Genomic DNA, 25,753 nt, shown 5'->3' with positions numbered 1-25,753 from the left:
TTCAATCAGTAGCCTAATCCAATAGTTTCCCTCTTCACTATAATATATATATATATAATATATATATATATATATATATAATAGCATAGATAAATGGATACTGCATGTCTGGTTATGAATGGTTGCACGTGGGTATATTGAGGAAATAGTATATCAGTGTTAACAGGGATCTGCTGCTCCCAGTGGCAGGAAACAGGAAGCCTTAATAAGGGCATGCGGCAGGTACCAGAGTTTTTTTTCCTGCACACAAAAGGCTATAAAAAGTGGGGAGACAATGTGCATGTGCATGAGATGGCTCATACCAGTGTTGCGCTCACACACGCTCTCTCGCTCTCACACTCGGACACGCCCACACACACAAGACAGAATACCATGCTTCTACAGAGCCTATGGGACCTCGTTCGGGAGCACTCAGCTCTGCTCAGCTCAGCTTTTTTCCCCGTCCTCTTCTCCTTCTGCGTCTACCTCTGCTTCAGCCTGCCCTTCATCCTGCTGGACCTGCTGTCCCCTCACCTGGCCTGGGTACGGCGCTACAAGATCCAGGCTAGCAGCCACGTCTCCTGGACTACCATGTGTCAATGCCTGGGCTTCTCCCTCTACAATCACTTGGTCTACATCTTCCCACTGACGGTGCTCCACTGGTACTGGAGCACCGACAGCCTGCCCGCCCAGGCTCCAGGGACCCTGCGTCTGGTCTGGGACCTCCTTGCCTGCCTGCTGCTCTTCGACCTGCAGTACTTCCTCTGGCACCTGCTGCACCATCGCGTGCCCTGGCTCTACCGCACCTTCCACAAGGTGCACCACACGCACACCTCCACGTCGGCCCTCACCACCCAGTACTCCGGGGCCTGGGAGACCCTCTCTCTGGGCTTCTTTGCCTCCATCAACCCCCTTCTGCTGGGCTGCCACCCGCTGACGGAGATGCTCTTCTACGTCCTCAACATCTGGCTGTCGGTGGAGGACCATTGTGGCTACGACCTGCCCTGGGCCACGCACAGGCTGGTGCCTTACGGATTCTACGGCGGAGCTCCTCACCACGACCTGCACCACCTCAAGTTCAGGTCCAACTACGCGCCCTACTTCACGCACTGGGACCTCCTGTTTGGGACGCTGCATAAGCACTCTGAGGGGAAAGAGAGAGGGGGGACTGAGGAACAAGCTTTCTGGATGAACTGATACTCAGAGGAGAGAACATAATGGACAAGCTTGCCTGAAGGAACTCTATTCCAGAAGAATCCTGACTGAGTATTCTGACTGAACCATCCTGACTGAAGTATATCACGATGGAACTCAGGTACAGCTGCCTAAAGATGACCAAGCATTCTAACTGATTCTAACTGGGACCTACATGTACAGGGTCTGTCTGGTAGCCTGCAAAATAAGTGTGACTGAACTCATGCACGGCTGAAAAGTATGAATATTATATTAATATATTTTACATTAAAAGACTGTATGTGTATGTAACACTATCATCATGATAGATGTTGGATGTTTATCCATGTTTTAAATCAGAATTGTTATTTATTATTTTTTATATATATTTTATATATTATGTTTTTATTTTGATGTCTTGGGAATGAAGGAAAAGATGTTGAATGTATGAACAAAACCAGCACAATGTCGACAAACAGGTCGCATTAACGGCTTTTTTGAGTTATTTGACTGTACATATAAGCTAAATATGACTGAAATTTTAAATATTATGAATGATAAAGACTTTGAATGTGATGTGGTTAGTGAATGTTTTTGCACTAGAATTGTAAAAGTGATTCATCTGACCCCTAAGTGCAACAGGACATGTACAGAAGCAACAACAGCTATTCTAGACTGCTGCATTACTGAAAAGTATTGACCTGGAAATAAATACAACTTATATCAGAAGTGTTTGTGTGGCTCATGTGCATCAATCTACAATAATGTTCACTTGATGCGAGTGCACATATATGTTAATTAGTTCTATCTGACATGTTTACATTTTTATTTAGACAATGCCTATTGTCCATTACCGATACATCCCTGAGATTTTTTCGATTAATAATTATGTAAAATGAATGAAAGGACTGTGCTCTTTATGTGTCCATCTGTCCTTTCTGCTCTGGGTTAGGAAACCCCCATCTCTCCCTGGAGTCTCTAGTAGTCATGTGTTGGGTTTAGGCTCTGTGGTCATTGACAGGAACTTTCCCGTTACTCACAGCTACTGTAAACTATGATATCCGGTTTAGAGTAGAGATGAAAGCCTCAGCACCACACCCATACCCTCATCTGCTGCAATGGTTTCAATCCCAACTCACAAGCCCTCCAGTCACTAGCCTGTCAGGAAAATGCATGCAAAAAATATCAAGATCTGCAACAACAAAGGGTTTTTAGTCTACAGTCTATATCCTGACTATAGACAATATTTATTGATTCCAGCCTTTCCAATCAAAACATTCTCTTATCAGTGCTCCTCCAATCAGGGAAAGAGTTTTGGGAAGCATCAGGTGACCCATCGAGAAGCAGGACGTGGTTTCCTGATCCCTGGCCTTGACCAGGGAGAGAGTTTTGGGAAGCATCAGGTGACCCATCGAGAAGCAGGAAGTGGTTTCCTGATCCCTGACCTTGACCTCTGGAGGGGTAATACAGTAGATAATAGATAATATGTTATAGATAATAGTAGATATAGTACATAATATGTCAGTGCATACTCTATGTCTGATATACTGTATTGATACATAAAATATTTTCAACAAAAGTTTCAGGAAAAAGGATGCTGACCAAGGTACTCTTGTTGTGGAAAAGTAAAAAGCCTTTATTGAATGGCTAATGCATAGAAAAAATCCAAACGCATCCACACATTGAAGCACACAGGCTTCATCAGGGTGACCAACCAGTCAAGAAGAAACACTTAGTGTATATATTACCTCCACCCCAGCAACAGTGCAGGGCGAGAGGTAATGTTTTCGGTGCCGTCCGTCCGTCTGTCCGTCCATATGTACATCTGTTAGCAGGATTACGCAAAAACTAAAGCACCTATTTTGATGAAACTCAGTGGAAGGGTGAAGCATGGGCCAACTTAGAACCCATTACATTTTGGAGGGGATCACAGGGCGGGCCATTCACCACCATTCATTGTTTGGACCAGGATTACACAACAACTACCTGACCGATTTTCATGAAAGTCAGTGGAGGGATGTAGCATTGGTCAACTTAGAACCCATTACATTTTGGAGCAGATCCGAATCACGGGGCAGGTCCACAAGCTGGTCAAACATGGCCGGCCATTCACCTGCATTCATTTTTTAGTTTTCAGATACAATGAAACAGTATTTAAAAATGCATAAAAAGACATTTAAAGAATGAAATGATAAAATCAACGTGTATTTTTACACAACGTGTATTTTAGTGCAAGGTTTACAGTTCAGCAAAAGTAAAAGTATAAGGTTTGCTTAGCAGAAAGCATAAACGTTTATAGTCTTGATTTAAAAGTATTCAGTGCTGGAGCTAGTTTCAAATCCTCTGATAATGTATTCTATTTGTTGCATATTAGCTAAATGCTGCTTCTCCATGTTTTGTTTTGTGATGTGTCTGGAAACAGTTACAGTATATGTCCCAGATGATGTAGGCTAACAGATGACCTAAGGGGTCTGAGGGATCATATTGCAAGTAGTTCAGCTGCGTATTTTGACCCTAAATCATTATTGATTTATAGATGAGCATCAGTATTTTGAAGTCAATTCTCTGGCAGTGTCTCTGACAATGGAGTGTTTCCCAGAAGTAATCAGAGAATTTCCCTCCAAGCAAATCCTTTGGGACACACAGACATATACAGTACATTCTGTACACACACGCACACACACACAAACACACAGCCCAGTTAAGTTGCCGCCTATTGTTAGGAGCTGATGGTGCATGATAAGCTCTATTCATTGTGCAGCGCTTCACCTTCCTGTTGTAAATATTGTTTTATCGGAAAGCCCTCTGTTATGGCAGTATAACGGTAAATCCCACTTAGTAGGTCAGAATCATTACAATAAGTTCACAGACCAAAATAAGTCCAGCCCATGGATTGCTTATAGTCTAAGGAATTTAATGACTGAGAGAGACATGGCCTAACCAGGCCAGGTCCAGCCTGGCTTATGTGCGTGGCTGGCTTGTTTCTGTTCAGGACTAGTCATGCCACTGAAATAGCTGTGAATTGAAATGACATGAAATAATGTCTGATAAATTAAGATAGGTCTTGTCGCCTGGACACATCAGTGTCAATGCTTCCAATGCTAATCCAGCACAATAAGAGCAGGATAGCCAGTTAGCTCATGAGCTCACAACAACTAGCAGCAGCTAACATCAGCCACAACAACAGACGTTCTCGTGTGCCTGCTGACCGGCTTCGGAAAAAGGCTAGTGCAAATTTTTCAAACATGGCCCACGGTATGCAATCTACTTGAGAACAAGTTATCGTCAAATAGTCCAGCTGCTGAACTCATTCATTCATTTTATTGTTTTATTGTTGTATTGACTTTTCTACTACAATAGACAACAACTGAGTCTGTACAACTTACTTGAATGTTCTTTAATTGCACTGCTTACTGTATATCAAGGACACAGTCATCCATGATTAGATGGGATATGTAGATGAGGATAAAACTGATAGAATTGACAGACTGCTAGACCTGGAAAATACGTACGTTTGCGCCTAGCAATTACACAACCACAGCCAAAACGAAGCTCAAACCTGTTCGAATGCGTTCTAGTGTAACAGGCAGATCCGGAGGATTTTGTAAAAACGATAGGAATAGGGATACACTGTAACGCTGTGTTCACTTCACATTATAACAATCAAATAGGTGATGTATGAGTTTGATCTATATAGTATCTTAGTGGATACTATAGTTAATAATAATTTGTAGAAGAATAACAGGAGTCACGCAAAAAACAGCAAGCGGATGATAATGTAGGATTAACTTAAACTGTATTCAATGTTTAGCCTACAGCTTCCCCCCAAAAAGTAAACATTTCATATCATAATATTCTCTCTTCAAAAAAAGTAACTGGCAAAAAGCTAAAAAGCCTTTATTGATATATGCCGCTATACACGTGGGTAGACTCTAGATCAGTTTGTGTTCCCGACCAAATAGCTCTTTCATCACACCTGTCTGAACTTCCCAGCACTCCTGCACTCTTCTTATTGAATAATATTATTTTCAATAATCAAATTCAGTCTAAATGTTCCAATATACAGTATAGTCCTTATAATCAGTTTATTTTATGTCCTACTGTACATTCCCTCATGTTATAGCTCCCATAATAATGACGAGAGTTATTGAATGGGTTTATGTCACCAATCCTGATCTGTAATCATTGAACAAAAGTGTGCCTAAACGGAAGCAGGAAGAGCCGTCCCATGGGACCTTAATTCGGAAAAAATATGTACGGTAGTCAATGGCAATAAACAAATAATTTCTTGATCCCGTTTGAATTGTTCGATGACCATCACAGTCAATTTAAATTAGTAGATAATTTTGCAAGTCAAGGAAGTCACAGTTTGTTGTAATACTGTAAAGCAGTTATTCCAGAGTGAGTTTAAAATTATTAAAAGAGATGAAAATCAATATTAGTCTGGCCATGTTGAGAGCTGCAGTTATGTGAAAGGAGAGTTAGTCAGTTCTGTAAGCGCTGGCATGTGAGATCGGCTTTACAAGGTTTTGGTGAGTGTTAAACGAGTGTAATGTCATCTAGCTAATATTAGCTAGCTTGCGAGTTAACCAAGATTAGTAAAATGTATGTTTTAAACTGACAAACATCATTTGTGATGGCCATGGCACAATTCAATCGGGATCAAGAAATATTCTTTCTCATACCGTTCACTACTGTTCAGATTTTTTCTGATTTAAGGTCCCATGGTGGTTTTCTTTACCTGCTTCCGCTTATGCTGGGCTCAGACTACAGGATTTTTGGGCCGATTTATCCCTGATTCACCCCTCCCGACAATCAGAGGAGAAATCTGGTCTGGAACGTTGGTCGGGGCCGATGATCGGTCCAGATTATCTTGTAATGTGAGGGGTTTACAGATCTTATACCTCCCGATCGGCTCGCAGACCCATCGAGGCGGCCCCGATAATATCAAACATGTTTGATATTTAAGATTATTATGTCCCGACTTTACAAGTGAGACTGCGAGACCAGTGGTTCGTTGCTCCCTCAGGCACGATAAGATCCTGTAGTGTGTGATGAGCCATTATTGTCAAATCTTGCTGCATGTGCTCGTATGAGATGCGCAAAAAGAATATCTGTTAAGATTCTCCTTATGTGCGTGATGTAACCCGATTTCAAAATTGGTTAGGATTTTAAATACCCTGTAGTGTGAGCCCGGCATTAGGCCCTCTATAGGCCCCAGGCTAACAGCGGCATATTTAAATTCACTGCGCAACAAAGCTGCTGTGTTTAGTGATCACGTTGATTTTCCAAATTCATTTTCTAAAAAGGAATAAATCCCACACACTAAACAATTTTTGTGCAAGGCGTCGCACCAACAAGAGGGAATGCTGGTTTGTCTGTGCCTCCGTCAGGTTGTTGAGGCGTCGCACCAACGAGAGGGAATGCCGGTTTATCCGTGCCTCAGTCGGGTTGTTGACCTGCAGTTCTATGTTGCTACCACAAGAGGCAGTGGTCCCAAAACATCTATGACACCTCAGGTTTCCCAGATATTCAATGGCTTGGTGGTTAGGGAGTTTGCCTCTCAAACTGAATGTCAAGTTCAAACCCTGACGTGACAGTATTTTGTCACTGGATGTTATAGAAGCTGTGTAAAAATGTGGTTACCTGGTGGTGCTATGTCAGTTATTGAATTGATGTGGTAGAGCCACTGCCCATAAATAAACGAGCGTGGGTCATATTTGTTTGTTATAGACCCTTTTAGCAAGGAGCAGTAGACTTTATTCGTTTCAAGCGGAAACCGGAGTTTTCAGAGGAACCGGAGTCGCCTGTGGCTACAAGCCATTAAGCGTACGGACTGGACTGAGGACATCATCAGAAATGCCTTATCAGAAAAAGTGCTGTTTATGAAATTGTCTGCTGGCAGAAAGTGGATTAGATGTGAATGGAAAAAATGTTGTGTACGAGAATGTTGTTTCAACCACAACATATCCAACTTCATGAATGTCAACATCTAATAATGTACAAACGGAATCATTCTTCCTTCTCCCCCACCACTTGTCCCTTCCCTCTTCTGTCCAGTAACCTGGAGGGCTTAGTGGAGGAGTTTGCGGACATCGCCAAAGAGGACCAGATCAGGAAGCTTGGTCCACACATGCTCAGAAGGCTGATGTCTTACAACACATGCCCTCCAAGACCGAGCTCATTGTCAGAGTGGAGCTCAGCCCCATGCAGAAGTGAGTGATGGGAGAGGGAGGGACGGGGAAGAGAACATTTCCGTTTTTTTCTCTCCAGTTTTAGGAACCGTCTCAAGAATGTGTTCCCCACTTTTATCCCTTTAAATCAAGCTTAGAGTATTCCAGGTGTGTGCTATCAGTTTGCTAGTGAGGCATGTTGGTAACATGCTCCTGCTCCTACCTCCTGCTTTGTGCGACCCCAGGAAGTATTACAAGTTTATCCTGATGCTCAACTTTGAGGCCATGAACACCAGTAGAGGAGGGAACCAACCCTCTCAAGAATATGACCCTCTACAATGTCACATTACGTAAGGAATTGTTGATTAGCATTGGAAGCATTGGAACTAATGTGTCCAGGTGACAAGACCCATCTTTATTTATCAGACATTATTTCATGTCATTTCAATTCACAGCTATTTCAGTGGCATGACTAGCTTTCGTCCTACCAGTCCTGAACAGAAACAAGCCAGCCTCGCACATAAGTCAGACGGGACCTGGCCTGGTTCTGGACTGTAACTGTAAAACCAAAATCCTACTCCTCCCACATTTTTTGGTCAATTGACACCTCAATTGCTACACTACATCTTCAGTCTGTCCTCCACAAATGATCTTCACAGATTTTTGAAATATCAAAATTTGAGCCCACAGCGCATCAAAATGGTTTAATGTGAACAGTTACTGCAAATACTCCCTCAATAAATCTCAAATGTTCATGGAAAAAATTACAGAATTTTCATGACATGGTAGATGTAGTGGGACAATTTTCAGAATTTTCTCTCAAAAACTGTATTTTGGACAGTATTTTGAAGTCTGTCCCCTCAAACTACTGCTGTTTATACAGGAAAAAATACACTACTCACAATCCTATAGTGCAACAGCAATGCCTCCATCAATCAGAAACGTTGTTGGCAACCCCGCCCCAATAGCGGACCCTAGGACAGGCTTAATTTACTCTGAGAGGACACCTGTGCCACTGATTGTTTGATTGGTTTCCACCCGTCTTGTTAGTCTGTATATATAAGCTGTGTTCGAAACAGTTCCATATTCTATATAGTGCACTATAGTGCGTTGACCATTTTTTTTGTAGCGTTCAAATTCTCAACGGTTAATTTAATTCACTACACATTCGATGTACCCTACAATTTCTCCCGTATACCACAATTCAATGCTGTCATGTTTTACCGAAGGAGAAGATGTGAAGAAGACAGCAGCTATCGGTGGCTTAAGCAATTGGCTAACATTACGATGATTCCTCTAGCTATTTTGCTGCTGATGCGAGTTTGAGTTTGCCTCCGTTTATGCCTGAGAAACAGAAGTTGAACCAACAGCATTAAAATAATTACAGGAATTATTGTTATGTTAGCTAACTGCTTTAGCCACCGACAGCTATAGCGACAGTTAATGTTATGGAAGCTGCTGTATATCGTGAGCTAACTGGCTATCACGGTCTGGCAACTTGACAGCCTGCTATTAGCAGACAGCACCATAGTTGACAAAACCACACTTGCACATCATTATAATTTGAACAATTTATTTGGGATTTAACATTCAAAACTGAACATGGAAACTAAATACTACCTGAGTACATTTCAACCTGCTGCCATCAGTGTGCGGTTTGTTTACGTGATACTGGGCGCATGAATATCCGGCGCAATGACGTTCCATGTACTTTTCGAAAACCTTTTAATCGTTCCCTATGTAGTTCACTATATGGGGAACACGGTAACACTTTATAATAACGATGTGTTATAACACATTTATAAGCTAATAGTAGATAGTAAACTTATCATGAATTAAAGGAGTAGTAAAGGGAAAATGCATGTTTAGCCCTGTTACTTACTTATTAAGTTTACTTATGATCATATACAATGGTTCAGATCAATCACTTGGATCAGTGTCCACTTTGGGTTGTGAGGGCCCCGGTATACTATCAAAATCCAATCATGTTTTTCATGTAAAACAAAATGTGCTTAAATACGGTAGTTGGACTGAACCAATTTCAACCAATATGACATCCACCCTCAATCTTCAACTTTCGGCAACACAGCTAAGATTCATTATTTGGCTAGTTAGCAAAAGCATTGCATGTCTTTGGCTGTTTGCATTACATTAGTCATTCAGCTGAAACTTTTATACAAAGTGACTTACATAATTGCATTTAACATAGGAAGTTAGTGCACCAGAGCTCACAAGTGCATCTCCTTTCTAAACAAGTGACAAGAGTCTAATCTAGTGCTTAAGGTAAAGTGCAAAAGTAAATAACTTAAAAAACAATAGGTGCTTAAGAGGGACAATCCTGGTAGTACTTCTTGAAGAGGTGTGTTTTAAGCCTATGGTGAAATATGAGAAGTCCTGATGTCGGTGGGCAGTTCACTGTGTGGCCAGGACAGAAAAGAGCTGTGACCATGTTACAACCTCAAACCTTGTTCCATCTCCTGACTGTAGCAGTTAACAGGAAAACACTGCACTAGTTTGTGTACATATGTGTTCACCTAGACCCTCATATGTTTGCCATTTGTCTCCCTCCTCCTCTTACTCCGCCCGGCCCCGACCCAGTGCTGCGCAGCAGCTATCATTTTGTTTGTCAACCTGAGGCTTCAAAAGACAACTGTTCAGAAACTTCAAATCAGAATCTTTACCTTTCTCATATTAAAGTAGTGTGTGTGCCTTTGTTAATCCTGAGTAAAGTGAAAAGAGAAGGATCAAGGATAGATTGAATAGCTGTCCAGGTTTACTGATTTTATTTGAAACAATAAAAAGTAGCCTAAGACAGCTTGTGGAAAACATTACAGACTCTTAAGCCGAATCCCATTTCTCATTTTTACCCCTACCCCTTGCCCCTAGGAGTGTCAAGGGTTAGTGGGTTGAAATCTTCCCCTATGAAATGGGACACCCCTTCAAGACAATGTTGTTTTACGCTGCTAGCCCTATCTATTATAATCTATTTCTACTAGAAATGAGCCTTTTGGGCCGCATGCCGTCACGTGACTTGAAATACCGAGCTGTGGCCACTACGTCAAATGGCTTCATGCACTGGTGAGCAACTTTCATTGAAATGAATAGGCAGCCATTTTAAATGCGTTCTCCAGTTATATTATACCTCCATGGCACGGAGCGGTAACAAGTGCAGCAACTTCATTGGTGGATTAGTTCAATTTCGAGTGTCACTCATATACTATCAAAGGGGGGAAATGTGACATGGAAATGTGTCAGAATGCGGGACTGTCGCACAAATCAGCCTTAAAACAATGTTGTTAGCTAAGACATATCAGCATGACAGCAATTTTTCGTTAGGCTATGCTTGTTATAAAGAAAAGGTCTCTAATTGAAACAATATTAAACAAAAATAAAAATAATATGTTGGTTATCATAGTTTTTGAATGTTAGCTGACCCAAAACACAGACATTAGAGCCAGCGACAAATTTCTAAACCATTTGCCGAGATAAGGCTGTTGTCGGCGGTTACCGTGAGCGCTGATTTTGAAGGCAAGCTAGCTCTGAAAACAACTAATTTTCAAATTGTCTCTATCTTGATAAATTGACTACTGATTTGAAGTTAAACAAGTACATTACCGCCTAAAAAAATCTTAAAATTATATTCCGTGACACAACAACAGTAGTATTTTGAAATGTGTGGCATTCCTTTGTTGCTTGCTCATACTGTAGCCCTTGATTTGAAGTGTGAGTCTGAAAAAAATCTGTTTCGAGGGCTACTGTATGCCCTTTCCCTTACCCCTACACTCGAAACCCTTGAGGACTGGGACGACCATACTCCTAAACGTGAAGGCGCAAAATTAAGTGTTAGGGGTAAGGGGTAGGGCCAAGGAGTGAATTGGGATTCAGCCTTAAAGTTCAAATGTAAGGCTATTATTACTGCATATGACACAACCATATAGTATTCTTCCCAACCCAAGGTAAATAAATCCAATTTCACATTAAAAAATTCTTTACTGTAAGTTATTTAACAGAGTTAAACTACCCTGCAAGTGTCTCAGGGTTCCTGTATCCAGGGTGTTGATGTTTTGGTGGGGAAACTCTAGGAGTTCCTGTATGTATTCTACGTATAGATGGTCTTTGTGTTTTATGTTCTTGGTGTAGATGTGCTTGTATGTTCTAGTCAATTGTGTATGTTCTGCTCTAGGCAATGCCAGGGTGTAGGCTACAGGTATGTTCTAGGTGTTCTATAGGTGTAGATGTTCTATCTAGTGCATTCTAGTCCAGTGTGTAGATTCAGCGCTATGTTATAGGTGCATAGGCTGTGTTTTAATCTAGAGGAGTGTTGATGTTCTAGGATCTAAATACAGATGTAATACGTTCTATTCCAGGACGTAGGTGTCCTATGTTCTAGGTGCAGATGCTCTAGGGCGTTCTAGCCCAGGGTGTACAGGTAAATGCACTTGATCTATAGGTGCAGATGTTTTGGTGTGTTTTAGTCTAGATGTTCTAGGCTCTTTGGTGTATATGTCTTAGTGTGTTCTAGTCTAGTCCAGGATGCAGCTATTATTGTGTGTTCTAGTCCAGGGTGTAGATGTTTTATTAGGTATATATGTTCTAGAGTGTTCTTGAGGGTATGTTCTAGGTTTTAGATGCAGATGTTCCAGCATATTCTAGTCTAGGCTGCAAATGTTCTAGGTTCTAGTGCATGCTAGTCTAGTCCAGGGTGTAGATGTTCTCCTCCACTGGCCTCCTCATCCTGATCTCGTAGATGATGTGGGGAGGTTCCTTGGCTGAAAGACTAGGGGAACATATTGATCACCGATCATGAAACTGATGTCATCATCATTGTTAGCTTATTGGTTAATTGAATGGTATATCAGCTGTCTTCCATATCCATGTATGGTAGTATGTGTCCTAGTGAGAGCTTATTTTCTCACCAGCCTGTTTTCAAAGCTCTTCTGTGGATCCCTCCTAAGGACAAAATTGTGACAGGACCATGATCAGTATGCTGCACTAATGTGATTAAAGTATTCTCTCTCTCTCTCTCTCTCTCTCTCTCTCTCTCTCTCACACACACACACACACACACACACACACACACACACACACACACACACACACACACACACACACACACACACACACACACACACACACACACACACACACAGTCAGGGTGAAGGTGTTGCATACGTCTGTAGGCCAGCAGGACCAGCGCTCCCAGCAGCAGCAGCAGCAGGCAGAGAGAGAGTGCGAGCACCGGCACGTTGATCTGCAGAGACAGAGTAGGAACTGCATCCTCCACCTGGGGGTAGCAGAGATACACAGAGAGAGGAGTGTGTGTGTGTGTGTGTGTGCGTGTGTGAGAGAGAGAGAGAGAGAGAGAGAGAGAGAGAGAGAGAACAAGTATGTGTGTGTCTGTGTTGTACTGTACTATGTGACACATTAGTCTAAATATGTCTATGTACTGTGTCTAGACTGTCTATTTCACCACTAAGCACAGTTGAATGGTGTTTACATGCATGTGGATAAACTAGAGTCCATTACGTGATGATGTTGATGATGATTAGATTAGATTAAGTGAGGGTTAGGTGATTGACTGGATTAGGTTAGGTTATAATACTGATGTTGGGTTACGGTGACATTCCCAAGGAAAAACTACAGTATTTGATTACTCACAACTGTCCCAGAATGCAACACGCTGGAGTTCCATCTAAGAATATCTACAAGTGGTGACTCAGGAGCTTTCCAGTGTTCTGAAAGACACCCCCCCACACACACACACACACACACACACACACACTCACTCTTCAGTATGAGGACGAAGCAAGTCATCTCATCTCACCACAGGCCACCCTGTTGATATACCTAGTCCCTTCTAACCATCTAAACAAACATACATTTAAAACCCCCGAAACAAACAGTACTTAGGCCTGAAGGAGCAGCAATCACCATTCACACAGGCTGATCTGGCACACAGTCAGTGGGAAAGTGAAACTTCTTGAGGTAAACTGGTACGATGACACTATCTTCATCTGCATTCCTGGGGCGCTGATTCTCTTATATGAGAGAGATGGAAGGAGAGAGATGGAAGGAGAGAGAGATGGGAGGAGAGAGATGGGAGGAGAGAGAGATAGGAGGAGAGAGATGGAAGGAGAGAGAGATGGAAGGGGAGAGAGATTGAAGGAGAGAGATGGGAGGAGAGAGAGATGGAAGGGGAGAGAGATGGAAGGGGAGAGAGATGGGAGGAGAGAGAGATGGAAGGGGAGAGAGATAAAAAGGGGAGAGAGGGTGATGGTGTTATATGAGAGAGATGGAAGGGGAGAGAAATGGAAGGAGAGAGAGATAGAGGGGTATAACTGACAGTATATTTCCCTCCAGTCTCATCATCTTCTGATGGTTCAACTGAGAAGTTTAAAGTTTACTTTGCAGCCCACACGCACTTTGAGTCATATACAGTAGCCATAAGGAAGAGCCTGATCCTGGTACTGGTACTGGTCCTCACCATCCACAAGGGAGACCCTGGTCCTGGTCTTAGTACTGGTGCTGGGAAGCCAGAAGGGAGACCCTGGTCCTGGTTCTGGTCCTGGTCTTGGTACTGGTCCTGGGAAGCCATAGACCCTGGTTCTGGTTAGGTCCTGGGCAGCCAGAAGGGAGATCCTGCTCTGGTCCTGATCCCGGTCCTGGTCCTGGTTTGGCCTGATTCTGGTCCTGGTCCTGGCTTGGCCTGGTTCTGGTTTGGTTTGCTCTGGTCCTGTTTTGGTTTGGGTCTGGTTCTGGTCCTGTTTTGGTTTGGTCTGGTTCTGATTCTGCCTATGCTTTTGGTCCTGGTTTGGTCTTGTTCTGGTTCTGCTCTGGACACCTTGACCAGGGTCACTTCAAAGAGGTTTAATGTGGCCATGTCAGCCTGCCAGACAAACCTGATCTCACCAGGTCAGCAGACCATGTTCTGGTAGCCTAAATGGCTGATTTGATTAGACTCTATAAGATTCTATCAGATTCTATCAGATTCTCATAGAGTATATTCCACCATATTAGATAATATTAGATCTATTAGACTGACCGGTTGGAGCAGGTGGCTCTGTGGTTTCCTCAGTTGTGGTGGTGGTGGGGGGCTGAGTGGTCACAGCTGGAGCTGAGGGAATCATCCACATCAACAACAGACAGTCTAAATCACAACAGACACATTAGTCTAGATCACAACAGACACATTAGTCTAAATCACAACAGACACATTGGTCTAAATCACAACAGACACATTTGTCTAAATCACAACAGACATATTAGTCTAAATCACAACAGACATATTAGTCTAGATCGCAACAGACACATTAGTCTACTGTAAATCACAACAGACACATTAGTCTAAATCACAACAGACACATTCGTCTAGATCGCAACAGAAACATTAGTCTAAATCAAAACAGACACATTACTCTAAATCACAACAGACACATTAGTCTAGATCACAACAGACACATTAGTCTAAATCACAACAGACACATTAGTCTAAATCACAACAGACGCATTAGTCAAAATAACAACAGACACATTAGTCTAGATCACAACAGACACATTAGTCTAAATCACAACAGACACATTAGTCTAGATCACAACAGAATCAGTCTTGACTAGGGATTCAGGGATGTAAATATGACATGTTCTTTTCCATTACTTTCCAGCTGAAATTAAAGTATGATAGATTGAAAACGAGATATTTCTATATATTTTGCTCTGAAACACCGCCACCTGCGGCTGCAAGGGTAAAGCCAGTTTTCTGTCTGACCTGGCCTGCATGAAGCCGGTCATCTGACCCAATTAATCAAAGTGTTTACAGTATTATTATATAGACCTCAGCAAACATGCCCAGTGTGAACCAGGTGTGGCTCTGCTTCTCTGGGAGGACACCACATCTGAACTCTAAGTTGCATTTTTTATAAACCTTTTGGTTTTAACCTGACACTGTATTTTAGAAATTGCTACAGCAGAGCCAAAGAGTGGTCTTCAAAGACATGGTTTTCATGGCGGTCCTCTCAATTTATCATAGCAATATATAAATATTGATATGCTTAAAAACCTTCAAAGTGTAAATTGCGCTTACCTTTCTGAACCCTCAGACTGTGGGTGACCTTTTTGTCGTTGAAAATGCCATCAATGTCCACCCTGCAGCAGTACGGTCCGCTGTCCGTCCTACGGACGTTGAGGATGAGCAGGTCCATGTGGCCTGCGAGGATATCCCCGGTCAGCCGGTACCGGTCTGACACCTTGGAGATCACCCCGCGCTCGTCCGTCTGCACCAGGATGTTGTGGCACCAGAAGGTTCCGCAGTCCCGGCCCCAGCAGACGCGGCTCAGGCCCAAGCGCTTGGCTGAGTACTGACAGGCCAGCGGGGCCGAGCCGCCCTCGCTCACCCGCAGAGCTGCTGCCCAGGACCGGACTGGAGGCAAGGAAGGGGCACAAACAAAAAGGACCTTTCCAATAAGCCAGAGTGTGACTCATGAGAGGAAATGGCAGCCATTTCATTTCTGGCTGTTCTTTTGGATCCTAGAGATCCTAGAGCGCTGCTTGACCTGGAGGAAACATGTCATCATGTTGGTTTTCTTGACTTCCACACACCAAGGTAGGTTCTAGGCCTACAGTAGATTCACTAGCCAGGGCAAGTATCTTGTTGCATGTCTAGACTGGGCCTAAACCTATATTTATACAATAGTCAGTAAATTGGATAGCCTCTCAAACTATGAAAACACCTGATGAAAATGTCATTCTTGACATGCAGGCCTACGGTAGTAGAAGAAGCTAGGATAGACCCGATCACACAGGACACACCTCAACAGTTATGCAGCTTAAATGTGAGGTTTCTCACTCTATGAATCAGACCTACATCAGCCTACTGTAAATGGTTGAAACACAGAGTTTACAGACCTTTTGATAATGAAACAAAACATAGCTGAACTTTTGGTTTCAAATACTGAATTATTCAGACCAATATCCGCTACACTGATCCAGTCAAGCACAGTTTGAACAGTTTGAAGTAATTTAGAAGAAGTCAGGTTTCCTTGCCTGAGAGTGTTGCTAAAAGGATCCAGCAGTGCAGCAAACGCCCCCCAGAGCCAGCGGCCATTTTGAGGGTTCACTATCCAGCGTGCAGGACTGCACTACTGATTTGAGTTGGGGACTGTCAGAGAGAGACAGAGAAAGGGGGGATGGAGAAAGGGGACACATGAATGGAGAGAGAGAGAGAGAGAGTAAAAAGATAGTGAGAGTGAAGGGAAGGAAGAGAGAGAAGAGGCAAAAGAGAGAGAAAACAGAATGTGTGTGTGTGTGTGTGTGTGTGTGTGTGTGTGTGTGTGTGTGTGTGTGTGTGTGTGTGTGTGTGTGTGTGTGTGTGTGTGTGTGTGTGTGTGTGTGTGTGTGAATAGGCAGCTGTGTTGAGGAGTGCTCTCTCTGTGACATCTCCAGGCCGGGCAGGCAGCAGGGCAGTGACCCCCTGCTGCTAACCCCAGCCAGAGGCAGAGTGGGTGGGGAGGGGACGAGAGCCAGGGTGGGAGGGAAGAAAAGCTCCATTGTTGACCAGGACTTCCATCTGCATGTCCCCATACACTGCTAGGAGGACTGGGTCACACATGCCTGTGGAGGAGCACAGATGTGGGTGGGTGGGTGGGTGGATAGAGAGATAGAGAGAGAGAGAGAGAGAGAGAGAGAGAGAGAAAGAGAGAGAGAGAGAGATCTAACCACAGCTGTGGCGGACATATTCCTTCTCAGATGAGCATTGCCCATCCCTCCTAGCAGCCATTGAGCTTGTTTGTGTGTGGGCAGGGGGCTCATGCTGAGGCTGACGTGTGCAGTGAGCTGTGGTTTGTGTAGATGTGTAGATATGCTAGTATGACCAAACATACAGACAAACAACAGCTGTAAGTGGCCATGCAAATGAGCTGGTCGCCGTGACAGCACAGTACATAAACAACACAACAGTGCAGGTTCTGTCTGAGCCAGCCCCTGAGAACCACATCGGAGAACCACATCGGCTGGGTTCTATGGACTGTAAAGTCATAAAGTCTGAATGGGGAGCGTGGGGCTAGGGGAGGAATGGGAGGGAGTGTGGGGGGGGAGGGGAGGAATGGGAGGGAGCGTGGGCCTAGGGGAGGAATGGGAGGGAGTGTGGGGCTAGGGGAGGAATGGTGGGGAGTGTGGGGGGGGAGGGGAGGAATGGGAGGGAGCGTGGGGCTAGGGGAGGAATGGGAGGGAGTATGCGGGGGGGAGGAATGGGAGGGAGTGTGGGGCTAGGGGAGGAATGGGAGGGACTGTGGGGCTAGGGGAGGAATGGTGGGGAGTGGGGGGGGGAGGGGAGGGGAGGAATGGGAGGGAGCGTGGGGCTAGGGGAGGAATGGGAGGGAGTATGCGGGGGGAGGAATGGGAGGGAGTGTGGGAGGGGGGGAGGAATGGGAGGGAGCGTGGGGCTAGGGGAGGAATGGTGGGGAGTGGGGGAGGGGAGGGGAGGAATGGGAGGGAGCGTGGGGCTAGGGGAGGAATGGGAGGGAGTATGCGGGGGGAGGAATGGGAGTGAGTGTGGGAGGGGGGGAGGAATGGGAGGGAGTGTGGGAGGGGGGGAGGAATGGGAGGGAGCGTGGGGCTAGGGGAGGAATGGGAGGGAGTATGCGGGGGGGAGGAATGGGAGGGAGTGTGGGAGGGGGGGAGGAATGGGAGGGAGTGTGGGAGGGGGGGAGGAATGGGAGGGAGTGTGGGAGGGGGGGAGGAATGGGAGGGAGTGTGGGAGGGGGGGAGGAATGGGAGGGAGTGTGGGGCTAAGTAGCCTGCTGCCAGTGACCAGCACCTGGTGCATTGCATCCGGCCCTGTTTAGACCTGCTGGTCCATCCTACCTTCAGGACACAAAAGAGACAGACAGCAACCCCCCACACCAGTGGCAGTATCCCAATATATACATACTATACATATATCATCACAGTATATATACAGTACTATATACTGTACATAGCATGTACATAATACACCCATGCCAATACCTTTATTTTTATTATATTTCTGTGACAAATCAATTCCGATAAAAGTGTCTGCTAAAATTTGACCAAATGGTATTAATATTAAATATTAGAGAGAAAGACTAGTTAGGAAAATCTGTCTAGAGAGACTATTCAGTTAAAACACTACTATCCACTACTATGTGTAACGCAATAATTGTATCGGGGTTTGGAGGATCTTTTGAACTGAAGAGAATGTAAATGTGGACTTCACCACTGTTTGAATGTACAGTATGTGCAACAAAGCAACACAAAAAGGAATATCTACATTAAAAGAAAAATATAAAATGTAAAGAGTACAGGGGTAGTCTAAAACACCAAAGGGGCTTGGAAAGTAGAAATTTTACAAATCAAACAAAAAATACTAATACATTTTTTTATTTATTTTACAAATAAGAAATTGTCCTTTAATTGAGCTAACTGACTGTATAATAAAGGCTAAGAATAAAAAGTGTCTCCCCTAGGCCACAGGGCTGGGAGGCATCAGTGTGTGAGGAACAGCAGTGGTTCTGTTGGATCTTTAACTGGACTGGGCTGCAGTGAGTGCAGGTAAAAGTCGCTGTGAGAGTCACACAATGATGATGTCACTTCTATTATAATGAGTCAGCAATAGGAGTTTTATTGTATTACAGAGATTAATCGAAGAATTGAGTCAACAATATGGACCAATAATGCATCCCAAATAATTGTGTCAACAATATGGAGCAATAACAAATCCCAGGTACTGAAAGAATGGTCAGGTTGGGGGGCACAGCCATGATTTTTTGTCAACAAGTACAGGTTGGAGATCAAGGTCCGTGTTCCTGGTCACCAGTGTCTGGTCAGGGGTCAGGGGTGAGGTGTTCGTCCTCTGAGTCCTCGTCTAGCTGGTAGATGTTCTCCACAGCTGTGCCCTTGGTGTTCACACTCAAGACTGTGTCTGGCCAGGGGTTAGGGCTTAGTGGCCAGGGGTGAGGGGTCAGGGTTCTTCGTAGTCCTCGTCTAGCTGGTAGATGTTCTCCACAGCCGTCTCCCTGGCATCCAGCCTCAGACTGGAGACTGAGCTTCTGAAACGCACCGAGCCAGAACGCTGGGGGCTGGAGGACAGAACAGGAGGAGAGAGAGAAAGAAGACAAGGAGAGAGAGAGGAGAGAAGAGGAGGAGGAGAGAGAGAGAAAGAGAAGAGGAGTATGAGAGAGACGCATCATTATTACCCCAGCATCATGGTTGGGGCGTCGAGAACAGTGGGGTCTGGAGAGAGTCAGGTGTGAATGTTTGATGTAGTTGGGGGATCTCAGTCGCTAGACATGTGTAGGCAGATAGCTGGCCAGCGCTGAGCTGAGGGTTGTATTAAATGTAGGCAGATAGCTGGCCAGCGCTGAGCTGAGGGTTGTATTAAATGTAGGCAGATAGCTGGCCAGCGCTGAGCTGAGGGTTGTATTAAATGTAGGCAGATACTGTAGCTGGCCAGCGCTGAGCTAAAGGTTGTATTAAATGTAAGCAGATAGCTGGCCAGTGCTGAGCTGAGGGTTGTATTAAATGTAGGCAGATAGCTGGCCAGCGCTGAGCTGAGGGTTGTATTAAATGTAGGCAGATAGCTGGCCAGCGCTGAGCTGAGGGTTGTATTAAATGTAGGCAGATAGCTGGCCAGCGCTGAGCTGAGGGTTGTATTAAATGTAGGCAGATACTGTAGCTGGCCAGCGCTGAGCTAAAGGTTGTATTAAATGTAAGCAGATAGCTGGCCAGCGCTGAGCTGAGGGTTGTATTAAATGTAGGCAGATAGCTGCCCAGCGCTGAGCTGAGGGTTGTATTAAATGTCCCACTGCTGAAGCCCACAGAACAGAGCCCTGGCTGGGAGCTGTAGTTCATCGTCTGTGGACCCCAGCCTCACACTGAAAGACTGCATTGACTGAATAGGCAATGACTCCACATGGCTCTCTATGGCACATACAATGTGACTATTTTTGTTACGCTTTTTTTATTTTGTATGTTTGCTATTATTTAATCTGTTATGCACTATCCCTAACCCTAACCCTGCACTCACCTTTGGTCTTGAGGTGTGCGCTTGCATGGGGTTGGCTGTGTCACAATAAAGTTGTCACTCTCAGAATGACATGGCCCTCCTGTGCTTCATGTCCCTGTTCCATTGCGTGGGCTATTTCATTCACATTCAAGGTTTCATTCCAATCGTTCATTAAAAGTTTCACTTCAGCTCTGGGGCACCAAAGGTCTCATTACTCACAGGGTGTCAGGATGAGCAGAAGTTCACCACATCTTCCCCACATCTGTGTGATAACTGCACGCGTCCCAGGGTGACTCAGTCAGTCCGTTAGCACACTACACTCATTCATGACCTGTTAGTCCGTTAGCACACTACACTCATCCATGACCTGTCAATCCGTTAGCCCACTACACTCATCCATAGCCTGTCAAATAACCTGGTGGGTCCAAATTCACTGTTCTGGTTTCAAGTCAACTAAATCAAGTACACCCCCATATATTTGTGTTGCACCCCAAACAGTCTAAATTAGTCTATGTAGGTTACCGTAACTTGACTTAGACTAGAATGATGGGGTGTTTGGGTTCAAGTTCATAAGGTAGAAATATCCCTATAAACATCACTGTACCTGACATAACTGACTCCAGACAACGTTTATTAGTTTAAGACTATAATAGTATTTATCAAAAGATTTTATGTAGTATACAACAAATAAGAATTTGTTTCCATTTCAATAAACATAACCCCACAATATGTTAAAACAATGAATAGTAATTTAGAGAATATGAGGCAAAGTACTGTACCTTTTTCAAAATTAGTTCCTGTGTAAATTAGTTACCAGAACAATATCTCTGAATCAACTCTGAATTGGTAATACCCAAATAATAAACACTTAAATTTCCCCAAACCTCTCTGGCCAATATCAATCAATATTATCACCAGTACAGTTAATAGCCAATATAACTCAATACAACTCATACCATAAGATAATGACAGTACCATAAACTTTAACTCAGACAATATGGCCTATGGATGCCTTTCGGGCAGTACACCTTCATGTACTGTTGAGAACATGTACTCCAAAATCAGCAAAACCAAGTGGTTTCAACAGTACATGAAGGCTGACAGGGACATCTTCTCCGCCCTGGTGAAACTCTCTGAGGAAGGCGACCTACCACAGGAAGTGAAAAATGCACTGGAGAACTTTGTGTGCTCAGTGTACTGCCCGAAAGGCATCCATATAAACAGCATTCCACACCTAAGGTGGTATCTGTTCTGCAAACACTTGGCAGTAAGCAGCAAGTTGCCTCCCACAGTTGGTGCCCTTGCAGAACACATTGAACGTGTTTGGGTCCAAAGTAACGTGTGGTGCCAAGCAACTGTGATGAGGCAAAATCTTTTTGACCCACTCCAACATGGCTACTATCAAGATCCCAATGGCAAGATACTACCTTCCACAACAAAGGTTCCGCCTGCACCACAGGCCATTCTAGAGATGGTCAGATGTCAGTGTAAAACCCATTGTGCAACCTAGCGGTGCTCATGCAGGAGACACAACCTGGCCTGCACAGACCTTTGTTTGTGTGCAAGTGAATGTGAGAATGATGCAGACTGCAATGGCCAAAATGACAGCCAGGACAGTGATGAAGACCTGTGAAAGCTTGAAGTGGTAAGTTCAGAGAATCTCCCTCTTGCATTTAGTTTTGTTTTTCTAATGAAGTTGAACATTCCCTGCCTCTGTTTACAAGTCATTAATATCCTGTTTCTTCTTTTATCCAAGACCCTTCATTGCTGGCAATTCCAGTTTGCCCAGAACCCCTCCACTGCTCCTATACGATTCATCGCTCTCTGAACCATGTACAGTCATGAGAAGTAAACCGTTCGCGCGGCATGTTGAGCGCAGAGCAGCAACGACAGCGGCGGCGCAGTTTTAGAGGTCTGTTCGGACCACCCCAGACCGCCTCCTTGTTCCGTGTAGCACAATAGCCGCCAGGAGGCGTCGTTAAGCAGCAAACTCAATTCGACTGGCAGTAACTGTGTGACTAGTTAACTGGTTGGCTATATTATTTGTATTATATTGTGTATACAGTACCCCACTCTCATTCCCATCTGATTGAACTGATATTTCAGCTTTGCTGAGAGACAACGGACCCCTACTAGGACTCACTCTCCAGATCTGGACTTGAACTTGGTTAGCCCCTCAGCCCCTCTGTAAAATGTTTTTTTTATATTTGGAGCCATCTTCTCTTCAATAAATCTGTTAATTGGTCAAGATTGTTTCAGTTGCTGATTTTGGGGTTTTGAGCTTTCCTTGCTGACTGACTGCTGATATCAGACTATGGTGTAATTAATGTATATCACATACATGTAAAGATTGGGCTATTTTTCATTTACCTTTGTCATTGTTCATATAATCCTGTGTACAAATTGAAGTATTTTGTCCCAGGACTTGCATAGGGTCAGTAAGGGGGATTAAGGTATCAATTTCCCTTGCCACCCTTGGGGGGCACCACAGCAGGATTGTGAGTACAATTCTGAAGTCACCATTGTATTCCTTGACCAAGAAAACATAGGATTGGCATGTTTTATTGAGTTTTTAGGGTGTTCAGAGGTCAATGTAGCTGAAATCCTGCATTTTCTGGCGGCCACTTTGAAAGTCCAAAATGGCCAAGGTGTCAACCTTGCCAACAAATGCCAACACTCAATCTATATTTTGTCATACACAGTGTATATATTAATTGGGTTTATCAAATGAAGACCGTTCTTGTAGGCCTACGGCAGAATTCTCGTCCAGGCCAGCAGACAGCTTTTAGAACGTTCTAACTCCCTATGGAAATTCTAAAACAACATACACACATGGAAATGAGTATATTTCCAAAACTATAAGGGCTACACACATAAACCTGGTACCTGGTGAAACTTGCCAGATTTCAAATCTGGTGTTTAAAAGAATGTCAGTATTACCTAGTTACTCTGCTATGTATAGATACACAACCGAAAAATTAAATTTAGATTTCCTATGCATAATTTAAAAAAGGAAGGTTGTAACAGCCCCATATTTTATCTGGGTAACAAATAAATACCATTGTTGGATTCCTTGACCAAGAAAACATAGGATTGGCATGTTTAATTGATTTTTTAGGGTGTTCAGAGGTCAGGGTAGCTGAAATCCGACATTTTCTGGCGGCCATTATGAAAATCCAAAATGTCCGACATGCAGGTGTCTGTGCAAATGCCAACATTGTTATTTGGATTCCCCAAGGTCTGAAGATTCCAAAAATGTATAGGTTTGCAAATCTCCACGAAACCCCCACAGAATTACATAGTGAACCTGACTATTAGAGCCACCCACTTCTCACGCCCTGTCTCTACCTACAGCCAATGACCACAGGTTGACATTGACTGATATCTACAGTAACCAATCACCCAATAGCTTAACTACTAAAGGTGCAATACACTTTTTTTCATTTAGCTAAACACAGTTGTAATTCAATAATATTGTTTAGAACCATTTTAACGGGTAGCTATGCTTAAAGATGTGTGAATATGTGTGAGGATGTGTGTGGATACTGTATATGTGAATATGTGTATGGATAGCTATGTTTAAAGATGTGTGTGGATATGTGTGAGGATGTGTGTGTGTGGGGGGGGGTATGTGTGATGATGTGTGTGTACATGTTTAAAGATGTGTGTGGATATGTTTGAGGATGTGTGGATATGTGCGAAGATGTGTGTGGATATGAGTGTAGATGTGTGTGCGTATGTGTGTGCGTGTTTGAGTGTGTGTGTGTGTGTGTGTGTGCGCGTGTGTCTAGCCGTGTTGTACTCACATCTGCAGGGCCAGTCTTTTCCATCGTCGTCCTGCAGAGATGACAGAAGACATTTTGTTTCATGGTCACATTTACAACACATATTAAGGTATCCAAGCTACCTTACTGTAGAGATTCACACTAGCAGTAATCAGAATAGCTACTTCTTATATACATCTTTAATTTACTGAATGAGTACTTTATCCCACTCAGTCATAGAGAACAGCTGTGGAGGGCCGGCGAGGGGGTATACATTACAAATGTGATGAAAGCTGAATGAAATCTATCCATTATGAAGCTATCATGGGATACGGTGGTGTGTGCTGTGTACTTACTGGCGAAGACCACAGCTATTGTTGCTATGGCCAGCAGTAGCAGCAGGACACACACCAAGATGGCTGAAAGATCCACCCTTCTGCTCTGCTTGTGACAAACAATATCAACATGAATCATTTGCACTGCTAACTGAAAATAGGACATTTTTGAAATGTCAACAGCATTTTTCGATTTCTAATCAGGACTGAAGTTCAGCAGACTCCGCCCCTGCTACTTACCACCTCTGATTGGCTGTAATGTGGCGTGGAGATGTACTCAGTAGAGTAGCCAGTCGCATGACCTACACAAAAAGGAAGCGAAATTATTAGGCAACAGGTTCCCTAGGTTATTTTGAGAGGTCCCTGCAGATGATCTAAAAACACTTGACGATCAATAAATATCAACGGTAGCTGTTTTAATAATATACAATAACGAAAACAAAAAGGATAGTCGAGCATGGTATGTTGTGTTCTTGGTTCAGTGTCGGCCTACCCTGTGTGTGATTGGATAGGACATCTGGCGTTATGGTCACATGGTTATATGTCCAAGCTGTGGTTGGCTCAGGAGCTGATGGCAGATACACAGGTAGGATTACCTCATCTCTATAAACCCAGTTCCAGTCAACAACGTTGACAAACCTTTCAGCCTGACTTCATGTACAGGTAGATATCAACGCCAGGTCCATAGCCCCCCCCCCCCCCCCCAGTATTGCCACTGTCCACTTATTTGTAAGACCATAGAAGGGCCACCTTGTGGTGGTGGCCAGCCCTTTAGTTTAGTTAGTTAGATTAAGTATAGGCAGATAATATTATATTAGTTAGTTTCAGTATAGTCAGATCATATTAGTTAGTTCGATTAAGTATAGTCAGATCATATTAGCTAGTTAGATTAAGTATAGGCAGATAATATTAGTTAGTTAGTTTCAGTATAGTCAGATCATATTAGTTAGTTAGATTAAGTATAGTCAGGTCATATTAGTTAGTTAGATTAAGTATAGGCAGATAATATTAGTTAGTTAGTTTCAGTATAGTCAGATCATATTAGTTAGTTAGATTAAGTATAGTCAGATCATATTAGTTAGTTAGATTAAGTATAGTCAGATCATATTAGTTAGTTAGATTAAGTATAGTCAGGTCATATTAGTTAGTTAGATTAAGTATAAGCAGATATTACAGTAGTTAAGGTATTATCGATTCTACAGTCCTCCTAGCCTGTAACCCCGGTTACAATATCCAAGTTCTTTACCTTTCTCAATGGTCAAACGGACCTGATCCTTCTGGTCATTAAACCATCCTGGTATATGGACTCTG

The 25,753-nt window shown here is 43.6% G+C and overlaps 1 protein-coding gene and 1 long non-coding RNA gene across 2 annotated transcripts; one reads left to right on the top strand and one right to left on the bottom strand.

The window, feature by feature from the left end:
- Positions 1 to 372: 372 nt before the first annotated feature.
- Positions 373 to 1,176, top strand: LOC311320224 (cholesterol 25-hydroxylase-like protein; the record flags this gene model as incomplete). Its single annotated transcript, XM_084451934.1, has 1 exon — positions 373 to 1,176. The coding sequence occupies one exon, from the start codon at positions 373 to 375 to the stop codon at positions 1,174 to 1,176; it is 804 nt and encodes a 267-aa protein (XP_084308060.1).
- An 18,105-nt stretch (positions 1,177 to 19,281) lies between these two features.
- Positions 19,282 to 24,547, bottom strand: LOC311310959. The gene is made up of 3 exons (XR_014630531.1): positions 24,464 to 24,547; positions 24,150 to 24,180; positions 19,282 to 19,417 (listed from the first exon to the last, which is right to left on the bottom strand). It is a non-coding gene; the product is annotated as an uncharacterized lncRNA (long non-coding RNA).
- Positions 24,548 to 25,753: the final 1,206 nt, after the last annotated feature.

This window comes from Borostomias antarcticus (assembly GCF_949987555.1).
Source record: "Borostomias antarcticus genome assembly, chromosome: 1".
In the NCBI taxonomy this organism is placed as follows: Eukaryota; Metazoa; Chordata; class Actinopteri; order Stomiiformes; family Stomiidae; genus Borostomias; species Borostomias antarcticus.
The sequence above is the reverse complement of the archived record's forward strand: the minus strand, read 5'-3'. Positions and strand labels throughout refer to the sequence as shown.